Source organism: Manis pentadactyla, chromosome 2 (genome assembly GCF_030020395.1).
Source record: "Manis pentadactyla isolate mManPen7 chromosome 2, mManPen7.hap1, whole genome shotgun sequence".
Classification (NCBI taxonomy): Eukaryota; Metazoa; Chordata; class Mammalia; order Pholidota; family Manidae; genus Manis; species Manis pentadactyla.
In genome coordinates, this window is record NC_080020.1 from 224,594,912 (window position 1) to 224,613,319 (window position 18,408).

Genomic DNA, 18,408 nt, shown 5'->3' on the forward strand with positions numbered 1-18,408 from the left:
ATGTCTGAAGAGCCTTAAACACATTAATGTCCTTTCATACAGCCCATATTTTGCCAACTATGACATAAGGAAATAATCCATAATGTGAAAAAAATTTATTTACAAAAATAGCTGTATGGAGTAAAAAAACAAACCTACACTTGGCTACAAGAGAGGTTTAATAAATCACAGAGTATCCATACAGTAAGACCATCAGACAGCCTTTAAAAATTGTTTACAAATAATGCCATGAAATATTTATTAAAAAAATAAAAAGATTTCCCATATTCCAGATAGCTTGATTTCAACTACTATAATAATATACATAAACACAAGGAGTGAACGAAAATATACCAAGCTGGTACAATGATAATCTCTAGGTATTGGTATCATGACTGAACTGTATTTTTTTCCTCATCGCTTTACATTAATTTGTTTCCAAACACACAAGTAAACATATTTTAAAAGCATGACTGCCTTTTAACATACAGCTTCATCCAGGACCAGGAATCTGACTTGAGATAAGTTCAGCTTTCCAGTTGACACCAAATCATCTAGTCTTCCTGGAGTCCCAACGACTATATCTACCTGAAAAATATCAAAAGCAGCACCTAATGAAAACTGATGAACTGTTATTAACACCTCAAAATAGCAAACAATAATGATCTGCTTACAAAACGTGTACTGAAGTAGTCACAGTGAACTCTAAATTTGCAAATAGGAAGTTACAGGTCACACCATATTATGAAACTCCTACATTTGGTTTGAAATTAATGTGAAGATTTTGGCAACCGATTCTGACACCCTGAGCTGTTTGTATAGTCTAGTATATAAAATTTGTATTTTCCAAGTGACAAGATGAATTTATGAGAACTCTGAAATTTAACCAGGATTCAAATTCCAGTTCTGCTGTTACCCAGCTGTGAGACCTCAATTTACTTAATCTCTTCTAGTTCGATTCTCATTTTTGAAATGGGTAAATACCTTCTGATTTGAAGGATGGGTTGTGATAATTAAGAGATGAAATACATAAAGTACCTGATGCTCTGTGTGCCAGGTGCTCGATAAATGTGTTAATAATGACATCTTACTCTATCCAGGAAAACAATATTACTACTTGTCAAGTGCTTATAATGAACAGGCACTGTGCTCATCTTTTACAAGTACTGTCATCTGATGTTACCGTTAAGAAAAGCACTACTACTATTACTACTATTTTTAAATGAGGAAATGTAACTGTGGAATACTAAAGTCATGAGAATTTAGATGACACAGCTAATAAGTCCCCAACTGGGATTCAAACTTAAAGTCCAAATACAAGGAAAGGACTAACTCAAATGAGAACAAGTTATATTTAACTTTTTATTGTAAAAATTTCAAACATACATACATACAGAGAATAGTCTAATAAAACACCATGTCAGTACAAACAATGAAAATTTTTCTATTCACACACATACAAACATGCACATCTTTTAATCAGGCCCACAGGGTGTAGTGATTAGGAATGTGGGCTTCAAAGCAAGCTCTACCCTATGACCTGTAAGATCTTGGGCAAGTTACTTAATCTCAGTTATTTTGAGTACTGAGTAAGAAAATGTATGCAACACAATTAACAAGGCCTGGTGCATTTCTAGAAAGTAGTCAATAAAGGTAAAATATCTTTATATGTATCGATATATGTGTGTGAGCACAAATAAGGTGTTATACAAAATAATTCAATTAGGTAATTTGAAACTTCTCTTTAACAATAGGCAAAATTCACTTTTATTCTTTTTTTACTTAATTTTCTCCACTGCAGACTAAAAACTGAACTTTCTTCTAACAAACGTGTAACCCAATTATCTCACCCCCTGAAAGAGTAGCATACTGTGCTGGACTCTTAATCTGATCCAATACAAGACATTATAGTCCCCTGAAAAGTAAGCAGACATTTCTGAAGCTATTGTTTCATTTGTATTAGTAACTATAAGCAGATCTCAGTTCAAACTAGAGAATATTATCCAAGAACATGAAGATACAATCTGTTCAATGTACTAAGAATCAGCAATGTGGGAAGCACCATGACAGGTGATGTAAACAGCAATGACTAAAACACCGTTCTGGATCTAAGCGTAACATCTCTTTACTATAGGATTCTAACCTACCATGTGAGTGCCCTCCCTCCTCAATTTCAGGAGGTAATGTCAGCATGAAAACAGACACTAGGTTTCTCAGGCTTAAAAAAAAAAAAGTGAGTTAAATTGGAAAAACCTGAGAGAAACACTTATATGACCTGTGTAATAGCACTAACTACTCCTTCAGGCCTTAATTCCACATGTTGCATAACTGTAACTTTAAAGTATCAAAAAATTAACTAGCTCTACTCTCTCATTTCAAAAGCTGACTTCTGCCCCAGCATAAGACATAACACAGAGCTAAGGCTGAGCCAGAGGATGGAGGGAGATAACAGAAATAGAGAATATCCGATGGAAAGAAGAGAGTATTAGAGCCCCAGAGTAGAACAAACCTGAACCCTGCCAAGAAAGCTACAGAATAACATCCCTTTTACTTTGCCATTGGCTTCAGCCAGTACCAAATTTTAGGTATGACTGACAAAAGCAGATACAGTTCTCTAAAAGCTCTGTAGCTGGAAAATATGAGTTAAGAAACTTAATAGCCTATGAGGAAAATAGATTTGGGTTTGAGGAAACAAGACTGGGAAAAAAACACATTAAATCTTTCTTAAAACCACTAAAATACAATATATCAAATAAGAACATATCCAAGCAATATTACTATCTTAGAATAGTATAAACAAGTACAGTAATAGGAATCCTTGCTCTTAATATGTCATACCAGGTCAAATCTAAACCATGCAGCATAAAATTTCATTACCAGGGGCACAATAGAACAGGAGGGTGGACATATTTGCTCACCATGACTAAGCATCAGGTGGCTTAGATTAAATGATAAAATATTTAGTAAAGGAAATGGAAATTTGTAAGGAGAAAGTTACTTTTATATATATGAAATACAAAAAGTATTTTATGAAGTCATACCTGTATTTAGCTCATAGAATTAATGAGGACAGTTAAGATTTTCCCAAACTTTTCTCCCAATAATGAAGATCACAGTCTCAGCTTTGTTCTTTGTAATTGCATGATTGAGCCCCTAGGATCTGCCATTACCCACATGTCCGAACTCATCTCCCTCCTACCGGAATCACTGTCTTATTATCCTTCATCCTTCCCAAGGATCACTGACAAAACTTCTACATTCTCTGAAATCCAATTTATCTTCGTTTCTATTATTAATTCTGGCTTCTTTTTTGTCCATTACCCCCAAAAGAAATGACTCTTAATTCATGAAAGCAAAAAGGAAATTCTCAGATGTTCAAAAGGTAAACAAAAAATTCATGTATGCTGGAATTTTGTATACGGGGCTTGGAAGAGACTGCTGTGATATACACTTTTGAGGAAAAAAGGGCAAACTTGTAAGATGTTTTTGAACAGATAGAACTCTTCTGACCTTGATCTAATTTCAGCCTCATTTTTCTTGAAACACAGTGAACTATACTGCCACAACCCATAATGTTAAGTTTTTTTTTTTCAGTGAGTGGCAACTAGCAGTCTTTTAATTTAAAAGAACAGAATAAAATAGGAAATAACAGAATAACAAATGTCAGAATACACTGCATATAGAAAGATCAGAATTAATTTGTGAAACTTGTCTGGGTTTACAACAAAAGACGTATGTATTGAGCCACAATGCAAAATGAATTTAAATTTTTTTTTTTTGAGAGGGCATCTCTCACATTTATTGATCAAATGGTTGTTAACAAGAATAAAATTCTGTATAGGGGACTCAATGCACAATCATTAATCAACCCCAAGCCTAATTCTCAACAGTCTCCAATCTTCTGAAACATAACGAACAAGTTCTTACATGGTGAACAAGTTCTTACATGGTAAACAGTACAAGGGCAGTCATATCACAGAAACTTTCGGTTTTGATCATGCACCATGAACTATAAACAATCAAGTCAGATATGATTATTCGTTTGATTTTTATACTTGATTTATATGTGAATCCCACATTTCTCCCTTATTATTATTATTATTTTAAATAAAATGCTGAAGTGGTAGGTAGATGCAAGATAAAGGTAGAAAACATAATTTAGTGCTGTAAGAGGGCAAATGTAGATGATCAGATCTGTGCCTATAGACTAAGTATTAATCCAAGCTAGACAAGGGCAACAAAACATCCACGGATGCAGAAGATTTCTCTCAAAACAGGGGGGTGAGCTTCTAAGCCTAACCTCTGTTGATCCCCAATTTCTCACCTGATGGCCCCCCGCGACTGAGCCTGTTAATGTTAATTTTTAAAAATGAAAAAGTGAACTTACCCCATTATCCAAAACAGAGAGCTGATCCCGTGCTGCAACACCTCCAATTATCAGAAGCTCCCTGAAATAAATACCAGAATAATAAAGCATTAAAATACTAAAACTTGGATAACCTAAAAGAAATGGACAACTTTCTAGAAAAACACAACCTTCCAAGACTGACCAAGGAAGAAACAGAAAATCTAAACAGACCAGTTACCAGCAACGAAATTGAATCAGTAACCAAAAATCTACCCAAGAACAAAACCCCCAGGCCAGATGGATTCACGGCTATTTTATCAGACATGCAGAAAAGACATAATACCCATTATCCTTAAAGTTTTCCAAAAAATAGAAGAGGAGGGAATACTTCCAAACTCATTCTATGAAGCCAGCATTACTCTAATACCAAAGCCAGGCAAAGACCCCACAGAAAAAGAAAATTACAAACCAATATCCCTGATGAACATAGATGCAAAAGTATTCAACAAAATATTAGCAAACTGAATTAAAAAAAAAAAACAAGAGAATCATACACCATGATCAAGTGGGATTCAACTCAGGGATGCAAGGATGGTACAACATTCGAAAATCCATCAACATCATCCACCACATCAACAAAAAGAAGGACAAAAAACACATGATCATCTCCACAGATGCTGAGAAAGCATTTGACAAAATTCAACATCCATTCATGATACAAACTCTCAACAAAATGGGTATAGAGAGCAAGTACCTCAGCATAATAATGGCCATATATGACAAACCCACAGCCAACATCATACTTAACAGTGAGAAGCTGAAAGCTTTTCACCTAATATCGGGAACAAGACAGGGATGCCCACTCTCTCCCCATTTTTATTCAACATAGTACTGGAGGTCCTAGCCACAGCAATCAGACAAAACAAAGAAATAAAAGGCATCCTGATTGGTAAAGAAGAAGTCAAACTGTCACTATTTGCAGATGATATGATATTGTACATAAAAAAACCTAAAGACTCTACTCCAAAACTACAAGAATATGTGAGTTCAGCAAAGTTACAGGATACAAAATTAATACACAGAAATCTGTTGCTTTCCTATACACTAACAATGAACTAGCAGAAAGAGAAATCAGGAAAACAATTCCATTCACAATTGCATCAAAAAGAATAAAATACCTAGGAATAAACCTAACCAAAGAAGTGAAAGACCTATACCCTGGAAACTACAAGACACTCTTAAGAGAAATTAAAGGGGACACTAACAAATGCAAACTCCTCCCATGCTCATGGATAGGAAGAACCAATATTATCAAAATGGCCATCCTGCCTAAAGCAATCTACAGATTCAATGAAATCCCTATCAAAATACCAACAGCATTCTTCAATGAACTGGAACAAATAGTTCTAAAATTAACATGGAACCACAAAAGACCCTGAATAGGCAAAGCAATCCTGAGAAGGAAGAATAAAGCGGGGGGAGAGGGGTATCTCACTTCCCAACTTCAGGTTCTACTACAAAGCCACCGTAATCAAGACAATTTGGTACTAGCACAAGAACAGATCCACAGACCAGTGGAACAGAATAGAGACTCCAGACATTAGCCCAAACATATATGGTCAACTAATATATGATAAAGGAGCCATGGATATACAATGAGAGGAAAGAATAGGCTTTTCAACAAACAGTGCTGGACCAAACAGATATGCACATGCAAAAGAATGAAGTTATTCCTCTTCTTTGTATCATACACAAAGATTAACTCAAAATTAATCACAGGCCTAAATAAGACCAAATATAAAAACCCTTAGAAGAAAACACAGCAGTAAATTTTCACCTTTGGTTAGGCAGTCCCCTTATACACACCAAAAACAAAAGAAAAAAATGAAAAAAATGGATAAATTGGACTTCATCAAAACTAAAAACTCTTGTACTTTAGAGGACACTATCAGGAGAGTGAAAAGACAGCTCAGAGAATGAGAAAAAATATTTGCAAATCATATACATAATAGATAGTCTTACATATGTTTTTCAGAATATATAAAGAACTCTTATGAATCAGCAATAAAGACAAATAACCAAATTGAAAAAGAGGCAAAGAACTTGGATATATTATAAATGACCAATAGGCAACCTAAAAAATGTTCAATATCATTAGCTATTAGGGAAATGCAAATCAAAGCCCTAAGATACCACTTCACACCCGTTAGGATAGACTATAATCAAAAAGACAGATAATAATGTTGGTGAGGATGGAGAAATCAGAACCTTCATACATTACTAGTAGGAATGTAAAATGGTGTTACCACTTTGGAAAACACTTAGGTGATTCCTGAAAATGTTGAACTTGAAGCTACTATATGATCCAGCCATTTCACTCCTAGTTATAAATCCAGGAGAAATGAAAATGTATGTCTCCAAGAAAACGTGTACACTAATATTCACAGCACAGTAGCCAAAAAGTAGAATGTCCATCAACCAATAAATGGATAAACAAAAATATGATATATGAATATAACAGAATACTTTTCAGCAATAAATGCTACAGACCAGAGTGGATGAACCTAGAAAACCTGCTAAAAAGATAGGGCTGCATGTCAGTAATTTAGTTTCTGAAATTAGATAGCAGTGATGGCTGCATAACCTTGTGACTGTATTAAAAATCACTGAATTATATGGTTTAAATGGTAAATTTTATGGTGTGTGAATTATGTTTTAATAAAAAAGGTCAAAGCAAAAATCAATCAAACTCAAGTGGTAAATCAACTGGCAGTAATTTATTTGTAATGGGAGGGCTTTCCTCAAGTTAAAAGGGATTGCTACTGAGCAAGAAGTTCCACAAGATCACTTAACTTAAGGTTTGCCTCTAACAGCAGAAACTCTAACTAGATAGTGACCAGCCTAAGCGACCAAATGGAAGGTCCCCACTGTGAGACAGGTTAGAATCAACCATGCCAAATTAAGTGTACCAACATTCTAGAAACAGAGTAATGTATTTTCTATACAAATGAAATGATGATTCTAAACATGAATGAAATGCTCCCTTTAAAAAAATTGATTTTTCCTCTGATACTGTTTTACAAACCACAACTCTTCATGTAAGAGACATAGGGAAAAAAAAACCCTCAATTTACTGTTTATTTAATCAAACTTATCACTTAAACGGGAGTTTTATACAGAAACTAATTGCTACTATAAAGTTATATATATTTACACACTTACACATGTGCTTAAGTCTACATACTGAATTTCAACCTCATTTTTTCTACCTTCTTCCACAACACCACAAACCTGTAGACAATAGACATTCGAGCACAAAAGGAAGCTTTTACCTTAATTTAGGATTATCAATGTATTTCTTAAACTGCTTGACGTTATTCAAAGTTTGTTCAGCTAACTCTCGGGAGGGCTCAACGATGAGAGCTTTTGGAGCATTGGGGAGGAACTTTGTTTGTGACACCTGTGCATTACCTTAGGAGAATTAAAAAGATCAGAACAATCATATCTCAAAATACCTTTATTTGTAAAATGTGCACACAAATATTCCACCAGCAAAATTTTAAGTAACAATTGTCAAAAGGTATAGAAGATAATCAAGCAAAACAAAACAAAGTTAAGATTCCTAAAATGAACTAAGGTTTCTTTAAATCTACTTGCAATAATTGCAATTGATTATATGTTGAGTGATAAAGTAAACAAGCTATGAAATGTACTTACTTTAAATAACTGAAATAGATTAGGAAGTACACTAGGTAAGAAAGAATATGAGCCTTGGAGTCAGACTTCAGTTCTAGCACTTACTTGCTCTGTGATTTTGGACAAGTTACTTCAAGTGTCTACTCCTCAAGTTCTTTGTCTGTAAAGTGGGAAGAGTACTACCTTATAGGTTGTGAAGACCAAATAATCCAATAAAGCACTTAACACAGTGCCATGGCACTTAATAAGCACACATTTTATAAATACTAGATATCATCATCATGATCAGGTTCCCCGAAATCCCTAAACGAAAACCAAATACTTAAAAGAGTTTATGAATTAGATTTGGAACTGAAATTTATGGATGTGTCAAGTGAAGATATGTGACTAAATCAGCAGGGGGATTACCTGTAACTCACTCACTATGAGAAGTCTGCTACTAGAGCTTTCATCAATACCCAACCCTAAAATTCTTACCCTCCCAGGTGTAATACCTGTGTGCTGTGATTTGACAATGTAACCATCTGATGCCTTGGAAAGAGCAACAAAACCATCTTTTGGTGGAAACTTAAATTCTTCTTCGCCGAAGTTAAATTTTAGTTCGGCATTCTAGCATTGAACAAAGGAAAAAATGAAAATTCTTAACTGAACAGCAAACTAATTAATATAAAATAATGCAGATCAAAGTAGCTTATAATTACAGCAAAATGTTTTACTTACCTTTAAAACACAGGCAGGAAAGAGGGCTTGGTTCTTCATATGTGGCGGTATTTCAAAAGCCAGACCAAGGTCTTTTCCTTTAAAAAAGTGAGAGAGGAAGTAAAACTACCAGAAAAGACCTTCTACATTTCATGCCATTAAATCTACCCACCTACCTGCATTCCTGCTTTCCTTCCTGTTACCAGGGAAAAACTGTGCTGCCTAATGCCAGCCTCTTCACTTTTTTACTTTACTCTTGTAACTGTCCCCTCTCCTCCTCTACATTTTTAATTATTCTATTCCCTTCCTACCGGATCACTTCCATTAGATGCTTCACCTAGACATTCCATGGCATACAAACACTAGCTCCCATATTAAACACCGACCTCCTGAACCCCTCATCGTCCTCCATATGCCTTCTATTTTTCTTCTCCCTTTTGTAGTAAGACTCCCGTGACTCCCATTCTCACTGTGTCCACTTCAGTCCCTCTCACCCTAACTGATTCCCAGTCAGGCTCCCCCGACTCACCCCTCGCTCCATCAGAACAGCTCTTTGTCAAGCTCACTAATGATCTCCACGTGGCAAATCCAGTGGTTAATTCTTATCCCTCCCTTTCTAGACGGGACCCCTTGGCAGCCCTGGTCAGAGCTGGATCGTTCTCTCCTCCTCAGACACTTCCTTCACCCGGACTGCAGGACAGTCTCTCTTGGTTCTTCTCCCCTGGCTTTCCTCCTCATTCACTCTGCTGCATTCTCAGTTTGCTGACTTCTAACCGTAAGAAATCCCCAGGCCTCGTTATTTTCTGCTTTCATTCCTAGGTAATCTCATCCAGTCTTCCAGCTTTAACTATCATCTGTAAGGCGCTGACTCCCAATCCTGATCTCTCCCCTGAACTCCTGACTTGCACACTTAACTACTTACTTGATTTCACCACTGAGATGTCTGATAAGTATCTCAGACTTAACATGCCCCAAATAGAACTCCTAGCATCCAACTGGCTCCCTGCCTACTGCCACCACGTACCCACCCACCCACCCGCATTTTCAACACAGCAGCCATAACAACACTGTTAAAGACAGATGGCAATTCTCTACTCAAAACCCTAATGGCTTCCAATCTCACTCAGAATAAATAGTTTGTATCATGACCTATACGGCCCTATATGGCCTGGCCTCACTATCTCAATGGCTTAACATTCTACCACTCTCGCCCATGTTCAGGGTACTCCAGACCTGTCGGCCTCCTCACTGTTACTCAAACACTTCAAATGTGCTTTCCTCTCAGGGCCTTCACATTTACTGTTAACTCTGCCTGATATACTCTTCCAAGACATCCGCATGGCCCAACACCCAATTCTTTTGGATTTCTTATCAGGATGATTCTCTGGTCATCATACATAAAACAGCACATGCCCAGGCAGCTCATTCTCCATTCCCTTACCCCGATCAAACTCTCCTTCAGTGCACTGTTCGCACCTAACACACTTGTATTTGTCTTTCCTACCAGGAGGTAAGCCCAACACAACTTAACATGTTTGTTTACTCCACTTTCTGCTGCATCTGCAGCATCTACCAGTGTGCCTGCCACAGAGCAAATGCTCAGTATTTGCTAAAAACAAACAAACAAACAAAGGGCAAGGAGGGGGAGAGATGACTGAAGGCAAGGGTGAGGGAATTGTAAAAATCACAAATATTGGTATCATGTACCTTCTAAGATAATCCACAGAAAGCTTACCATTTTTGGAGAATTTGATATGCCCTTTATCTATGTCTAGGTAACATCCAATAGTATCATGCATAGTGAATTCCTAGAAAACCAGAAAGTCAAGTGCTATTAATAGAAAGCAAATAGTAAAGTTCAAATATAGCTGCATCAAATGTGTGTGTTAGTGTTTCATTAAATTCCTTGAAGCTCTAAGGTCAGGTTTAAAAACACCTAATAGAGCATACCATATGTAATAGTAGGAGAAGCGTCTGACAGGCTTTTTAGAATCAGCACGGTGTTTAGGCTCACCAGAACAAGTATACTGAGATTCACCATGATTAAAAATAAGAAGTGCAAATAACATATGTACTACAGTCAAAGCCAAAATCAAAATGGGGTGAAAACAGAAGATAAATACACTTTGGAGAGGTAATAATTGGCACACAAGAAAAATATTCCATTTGTAACATTTCTTCAGTGAAGTCCAAATGTGAAATGTTCTGTGGAAAGTCAGAAAAATCCACCTGAATTTGGGAATCACTTCTCTACCCTCAGTCTTGTTATGAGTGATCAAGCATGTGAGAAAACTTACTAATGCTATGATTAAGTCAATAATGTAACTTACCTCTCCGTAATTATCAAACTGTTTATTATGGGATTTCTTTCCTGTTCCACCAAAGCCAAATCCAAACTTGTCAGTACCTAGGTTTAAAATGTATTTTACTTATGCAGCGAGAGTAAATATAAAATTTAAAGTACTGTAAAGAAGTTTACATATTAACAATAACTAGAAGCATCCAGAAGTACCATGTGGTGCTAACTCTACTTAGACTTCACTCATATTCCTAATCTTACTCCTTCTGATTTTATACTCTTGTAACATGTATTTTTGGTATTTCAAATCCTTTTTGGAACATGGTGAGGTATAGGTAAATATTACTATTTCCATGTTTCCAAAATATAAACATTGTATGTAAAGTTTATTATTTTGCTCCCCATTATAATAAAATGATCCCAACCCACAAATACGTAAATCAATAAATTCAGTCATTTTAGAAACACTTACCTAAGTCTAAGGAAGCCTGCATGGAGGACCACCCAACTCTGCATAACCCTTGGTCATGACAGGATACTTCATAGTAGTGTTTCCCTACAAGGGCAAAATACTTTTGAGATTATTTATATAAATTACACATGTACGGTTCATTTACCATGTAGCCACTCCCCTTTGTTTTTGAATTACAATCTGTGTGTTTCAAAGAACTGTAGATCTTCTTATATTAAAAATCTTTTCAGATCCTTGATTTAAAGCTATTTTAAGGAAGTTCACATATTAATACATTACCTCAAAAGTTTATACAAGTACAAATGCTGTATAAATACCTTTCGTTAATCCTTTAGTAGCTCTACAACCGTGCCATTCCTTTACTTCTCTGCTTTGACAGCAAAGACCATCTGACCCGATTGCTGGACATGAGAAAAACACAGAAAACTATGTCAGTACAGATGACATAAATCACACATCTGAAGTAAGTACTGTTCAGTCTCACCTATTATTCCTTCACTTATATTTGGACTCTAAAGATGAAGTTGTATATTATACATCACAGTCAGTCAGTGTTACTGGGGCTTACTGGCTTTAAGTAAAGCATTTGGCTTTCATACTGGGAGAAAACTCTAACTTTTGTCCTGGTTCAGATTTGCAACCCATATTCAGCACCTGAACATAGAACTTCTAAAAAAAAAACACCTTATCACACATTTTATTTCACTTATCAGAAATTATTTATTCAAAGTATTAATTCTTACTCATGTGAGTATGACATTATGTAAAACTTTGATCTTTTTAAAAAGTTCTTCAGCAATGGCAACTCTTTAAAATTTTTGTATTTAAAATTCTTTATGCATATGTAGATATAAACTTTTATGTACATTAAGTATCAGATAGCAGAGAGTGGCAGTTTGGGGTTTTTTGTTTGCTTTGGGCATGATTCCTCTACATTTGTTTTTGCCCATTCTACATTCTCTGAGCTTGTTTTTCTTACTCTTCAATACCTGGTGAAAATGCCAAACTCAGCTCTAGTTCTGCCTCACTCTTCGTAACAGTCCTTGGATATGCCTTCGTCTTTTAACCATTCTCCATGATAGCATTCACTTTGTTGGTAGATTTACTCATTACAAAGGGTGCAGCATCAAACAGCTTTGTGTGTGCATCCTTGCACCTGGCACTTTCATTCCAATAGGTCAGGCCTTTCAGGAATAGGTAATGTCAAAGTGCTTTCCAGAAAGGCAATACTTCAAATCAGTTATCACTCTTTTGTATTCTTGCCAATCAAATGGGTATAAAACAACGTATCACTGTAACTTTCATGTCCATTTCTCTACTACCTGTAAACATTTTTGCATGTTTATTGCCACTTAGATTTGCTCTTCTGTGAGCTGTTCATATCCTTCACCCATTTTCCTGATTGGTTCTTTATCTCTTTCTTACCATACAAGTAATACTTCATCTGCTATCTACATAAGAACCCTTTACCAGTTTATAAGAATTCTTCATCTTTCATCAACAATGCAAGTATTCTTTCTGTATTTATTTTCTGTATATCAACTTTTTTGTGGTATCTTTTCCATAGGTATATATATATAATTTTTTTTTAATTCATACAAATACACCTATACCTTTTCTTTTACAATTTTTGAGTCTCCTATTTGGGTTAGGAAAATTCTCCCATCTCTGAACTGTACATGTAGACTTCTGTATTTAAATTTTTAATGTATACATATTTAAGTCATAAATACACATAGAACTTGTTTCTAATTATGATGTAAGTCAACTTTATATTGCTCCAGATGGATCATCAACTGTGACAGCACCCTTACTGAATAAATCATCCTTTCCCACTGAAAAGAAATACCTTTTTTTCCTATGTATTTATTTATTTCCATTATATTCCACTGGCTTGTTTTTCTACTCCTATGTCAGTACTATTCAACTGTAGTGACTATATTCTCATATTTGGTAAACTAAATCTTCATTTACTACTCTTTTTCATAATTTTCTTTATATTCTCAGGTATTATTTAAAATAAGTTTCTAACTTACAAATGCGTGGCTAAAATCAATCCACTTACCAAAAGCAGATCCTCTGTCATATGGATTCATCTGCCATTTGTTGAGCACTAAACAAATGAAGAGAAGTTACTCACAAATATACTGTGTTAAAAATATACTATAAAAAATAAACTATTTCACATTTTCTATGATACTTTAATTCTGCTGAATTTTACACATTACATGGAATATACAAGTAGAAGTTGCTGTTTTTAGTAAGCACAAAACTGAAATATGTCAAAGATAATAATCACTGGCCCATCTGGGGCTACAGCCTTTTCCCCTCACTTGCTCCAGTGCACTTTGAATTAGCTGGCACTGATCTTTGTCATAACTGTGAGGGCATTGATAAAATGAAGGTTTGGTAACGAAACAAGTTGACTTCAGTCATAATGTAAATAACTGACCAACATATCAGTATCTAAACATCGTTTTATCAGTATTAAAAAAAAAGCAACTCCTTTATCTTAAATAATTCAATATCACATTAAAAAATCACAAAGTTTTTCCTCCTCACTTTAATGGGGCTTACATTTTCGTTTTCTGAAACCCTGCAATAGTCTGTAGATAATCAAAGAATCATAATAGCTAGAAAGAATTCTAATGTTTTCAAGCCCAACTTTCTGCCCAAGACAGAAATCTTTTCTGGATTATTTCTGATCAAATGGTATCTAACCATCTGCTTAAATACTTTGAATGATGGAGAAGTAACTTTCTCTTGAGGTTCTCTCTTCCACTGTGGGTTCATTCTAGCTAGAAGGAATTATTTAAGCTAAACAGAAGTCTTTATCTAAGATTATTTCTAATTAGTCCTGGTTCTATTTTATAGAATAATTTTTTTCTCTTCAGTATCCCTTCTCCTTTTTACTTGTTCTATATGTTTAAGTATCTGGTTTCTTTATTCCTCATAGGACACGATTTTGGGACCACTATTTTGGTTATTCTCCTTTGGAAAGATTCTTTTATCATCATCTCTCTCATAAATGATGCTTTATAGTTTTACAAGTTCTGAAAGTATTTTTGAATAGACCAATAGTTTATATTGGTTATCTATCTCACAATTCATTTACAAATGAGTTAACTTTATGGACTGTGCAACACTATTACCTTCAAACTACTGAGAAAATGTTGATATGCCAAGTTCACTCCATTTAAGCTTGTTATTTGTTACAATCCTGTTTATCATGAAACAAAAGTAACTTAAAATGTGAAAACATTTTGTTAAAATATAACAAAACCATAGACTATTCAAGACAGAATGGAATTCCAAGACCATTTAATAAAAGCAACATTAAGATAAGGAAACTGATGTGAGACTGTCCATGGTCCAAATGGGACCAGAAACCCTAGTAAAGAACCAACCCCCATGTAGACAAGACTGAAAGTAAGAAACTGACCTTAAAGTTTACACTTTACATTTTAACTTCCTAGACTCTTTCTTTCCTATCTTAAATGGAAAACACATGCCTCTTTTCCCTGTGGAAGGCATTAATTCCCACCACCATCACGGGTTTTTACTCCAATTATTTGTAAAATCCTTCCTTAATACCTTCATAAAACATTGTACCAATTTATTTTTAACATTAAGAATAAAAAGATATCAAATTAAGAATAACATTAAAATAACTAAAACTTACAAAATGCAAGTGTTTTCTCAAAGACAGCATCATTAATATTTCAGGAGGGACAATCTTTCACTGTTTATGCTATAAATGACATTTAGCATCCCTGGTTTCCAGGGTACAAATGCCAATACCTACCCCCCAAGATGTTGATAATTAACAGGCACACTTAAACCTCACATCTGCAAATGCCAGGGATGAGACTAATCTATATGAAGAGGAAAATATTAATATGTAAAAATTACCTGAAGCACCAGTTTTAATTGTTGTTTTTCCTTTTTTGCCTTCCTGTTGGTCTTTCAGAGTTTCATAAACTATCTGGATAACTGGAATACTGAAAGCCTATTAAAAGATAATGGTTCCCTACATTAGCATTCAGCAATAAGTAACAAAAGTTATGCATGTATGTTCCACAATTAAGCTTACTCCAGATTGCTGCTTGAATATCATTTGCCCAAACGCAAAACACCAGTAAGATAAGAGAACTCACTAAATCAAGTAAACAGGAGCTAGCTGACAGCCCAGAGCAATAAACAACGGGTACCTGCAGAACGAAGCTACAATGGAAAAACATCATCCAGTCTGACATTTTTCTTTAGTCTAGGTCAAAGGAGACCAAACTCTATTTGCAATCTCTTTATTACTGGAGCTGTTGCACTGAAATTCAGACATGCTTATATAAACATTAAAGACACTGTAACTCTGTCTCCAAGACCAGTTTAAAACTATATTCTTAAAGCCATACTCTTACAGATTACATTTTAGACTCAGCTGACAATAAAAATATCCCTCTTACTGGCAAGCAAAGAATACCTTACATTTTGGAAAAAGCTGCTTTATTCAATCTTTCAAAAAACTACTGCTTGAAGTTGCTTTAAAAATCAACTCTTATAAAGTAAGTCAATTTAAATGTATTACTTACACCAGTTTTTCCACTTCCTGTTTCTGCAGCCTAAATGAAAAAAATAAAAAGTTGATTTTACAGGTTAAGTGTCAATTAAAGAAGTCAAATTATCATGAGACCACATGGAAATCTTTAATATTTGACTAGCCACCTGCATTTTCACAGAGCCTCAGGATTCCTTGGGCTTTCTCAGTCAACTATTGCCAATCTTGCACTACCCTCCCATTCCTACACCAATCTGTTCTCCTTTTTTTCCCCATTGCTACCATTCAAATCCAAGCCATCATTCTAAGCCAGATTACTACAAAAGTATCCTAACAGTGCCTGATCTCACAGAACTACACAAGCTGCTACCAATTTATTCTTTATAAACACAATCCTAAACATGCAACACATCCCTACTTAAAATTATCCAATGATCCCCACTGCCAACAAATACCAGTTCTTTAACGTGACACTTATCAGCTCAATCTGACCCACTGTATACTTCCCATTTATCTCAAGTTATACCAGCTCACCCCACTCATGTATTTTACGCTATCATCTAGTTCAGCTACTCTAAGATCATATCCTGCATTTCTCACTGTTTCTGTGACGTACTCTCTGCCTAGACAGCTTTCCTCTTCCATCCTACCTTGTCCAAAATCTACTTCCTCCAAGCAGAGTCCCTTATGATCCCTCAAGCAGCATAACTTGGACCCCCATTTGAATCCTGTGGTACTCTGCATCTCTTATGCAGGTGCCACATTCACTCTTGTATGGTATTCATCTGTATACATGTCTTAACATGCTACTGGATTTAAGCTTCTTAAGGGCAAAGACTACATCTTATTCACCTTTGTGTTCCCCACAATTTCTATCTAGTTACTCTGGATTCAGTATATGTATCCTAAATGTGAACAAATAAAATTAATTTGGTGAAAATATAATTTTTAAGCCTCTGGGGCTCTAAAACATGTCACAAACAGCCTCAGAATTGTGTGTCCCTGGCTCCCCACCACCTCACCAAATTTAAACATACCATCAGTACATCACCTCCTCCTAGGATCAGTGGAATAGATTCTGCCTGGATATCAGTTGGGAGACTAAAAGAATATTTTGAAGAATTTTAGTTAGTAAAAAGAAAAAATTATCTACGCTAATGAAGCCATGTTAAAATACAATCCTAAGAAAACATTTTATTTGGTAAATACTACCATTCTCTTTCAGCTAAATTTTATCAAAGTTTAAAAAGGAAACTTTCTGTAAAGAATCACAATTTAACTTTTCCAAATAGACCCCAAATTATTTTAGAAAATACCTAACACTTGTCAATTATAAAACACTGTTGTCACAGGTACATACATTTAAGCTTTAGGTACTTACAGCCAATCCATCTCTTCCACAGCTTGTGCAATCTCAGGCATGACACCCATCTCTGAAAATAAAAATTAATTTTAAAACCACACATACTAAACTCAAATCATACTAGTCTTAAAAAAAGAACAGAGAAAAAGCTTTGATGCACAGCTCAGTGTATATAGCACCTCCTGAGTGCGGCACTGTCCAAGCTCTCACTTACTGGCATGTGACCTTGGGCAAGTTTAAACCTGTTTTCTCCATAGAAAAGGAGGCTCCTATTACCTACTTGTAGGGATACAGGAAGATTATAATAGTAATGTAACGTATCTCTCACATAGTTGTCACTTAATACATAGCAGTCACATTGTTTCCTTCCTATGACTAGTGAAAAATCTGCCAGTTAGAGAGGGTTCCAGACCAACATCTTGATTGTTTCATCTAGAGGTAACATGGATGCCATGTAACTGTTATTCAAGGACCATGTGAATACTCTCATCCAAGAAAAATGAACAGGCAAGTGCAGCCCTCATTGACTGGCAGACAGAATCAAAACTCTGGTTAACTGGGAAAAAGAGGGGCAGAAGAAAAAATCAGGGGGTAACTGGAAATGTCAGCTGAAGACTTACTGTTCTTAACTGTTCACATATTTAAATAATTTTAAAGACAGTCCTAAATGAAGAGATGGGAAAATTTCTGATTGGATTTTGTCATTTCTCAAATGAACTGTGGTGGGGAGTCATTCAAGATGCAGTTAGTTGGTTTACTTACACCTTTCCAAATAAGAAATGATTTTTGTTTCAAGTCTGCATTTATAAAAATGCAGCTTTCATTACAAAAGTATATATTCCTAGTAAGAATTCACAATACTCAAATACTCCCATGCCCCAAATATAATGAATTTGGAAATTTTGTATTTCTTTTAATTATTTGTGAAAAGGTGTAAAACAAATATACAAATGCAATATATCCACTACAAAAGTAGTTTTTCCTTTGCATCGGGTGA

The 18,408-nt window shown here is 35.3% G+C and overlaps 1 protein-coding gene across 1 annotated transcript in view; it reads right to left on the minus strand.

Moving 5' to 3' along the window:
* DDX1 (DEAD-box helicase 1) overlaps positions 1–18,408 on the minus strand; it is a 35,213-nt gene that overhangs the window by 14,962 nt on the left and 1,843 nt on the right. The window contains exons 2-15 of the mRNA XM_036881706.2: positions 17,430–17,481; positions 17,086–17,149; positions 16,083–16,112; positions 15,406–15,502; positions 13,559–13,606; positions 11,811–11,894; positions 11,494–11,577; positions 11,053–11,129; positions 10,458–10,530; positions 8,744–8,820; positions 8,518–8,632; positions 7,660–7,798; positions 4,367–4,427; positions 469–567 (exon numbers count right to left, since the gene is read on the minus strand). Coding sequence (XP_036737601.1) covers positions 469–567; positions 4,367–4,427; positions 7,660–7,798; positions 8,518–8,632; positions 8,744–8,820; positions 10,458–10,530; positions 11,053–11,129; positions 11,494–11,577; positions 11,811–11,894; positions 13,559–13,606; positions 15,406–15,502; positions 16,083–16,112; positions 17,086–17,149; positions 17,430–17,481 — 1,100 coding nt within the window. The remainder of the gene's footprint in view (positions 1–468; positions 568–4,366; positions 4,428–7,659; positions 7,799–8,517; positions 8,633–8,743; positions 8,821–10,457; positions 10,531–11,052; positions 11,130–11,493; positions 11,578–11,810; positions 11,895–13,558; positions 13,607–15,405; positions 15,503–16,082; positions 16,113–17,085; positions 17,150–17,429; positions 17,482–18,408) is intronic.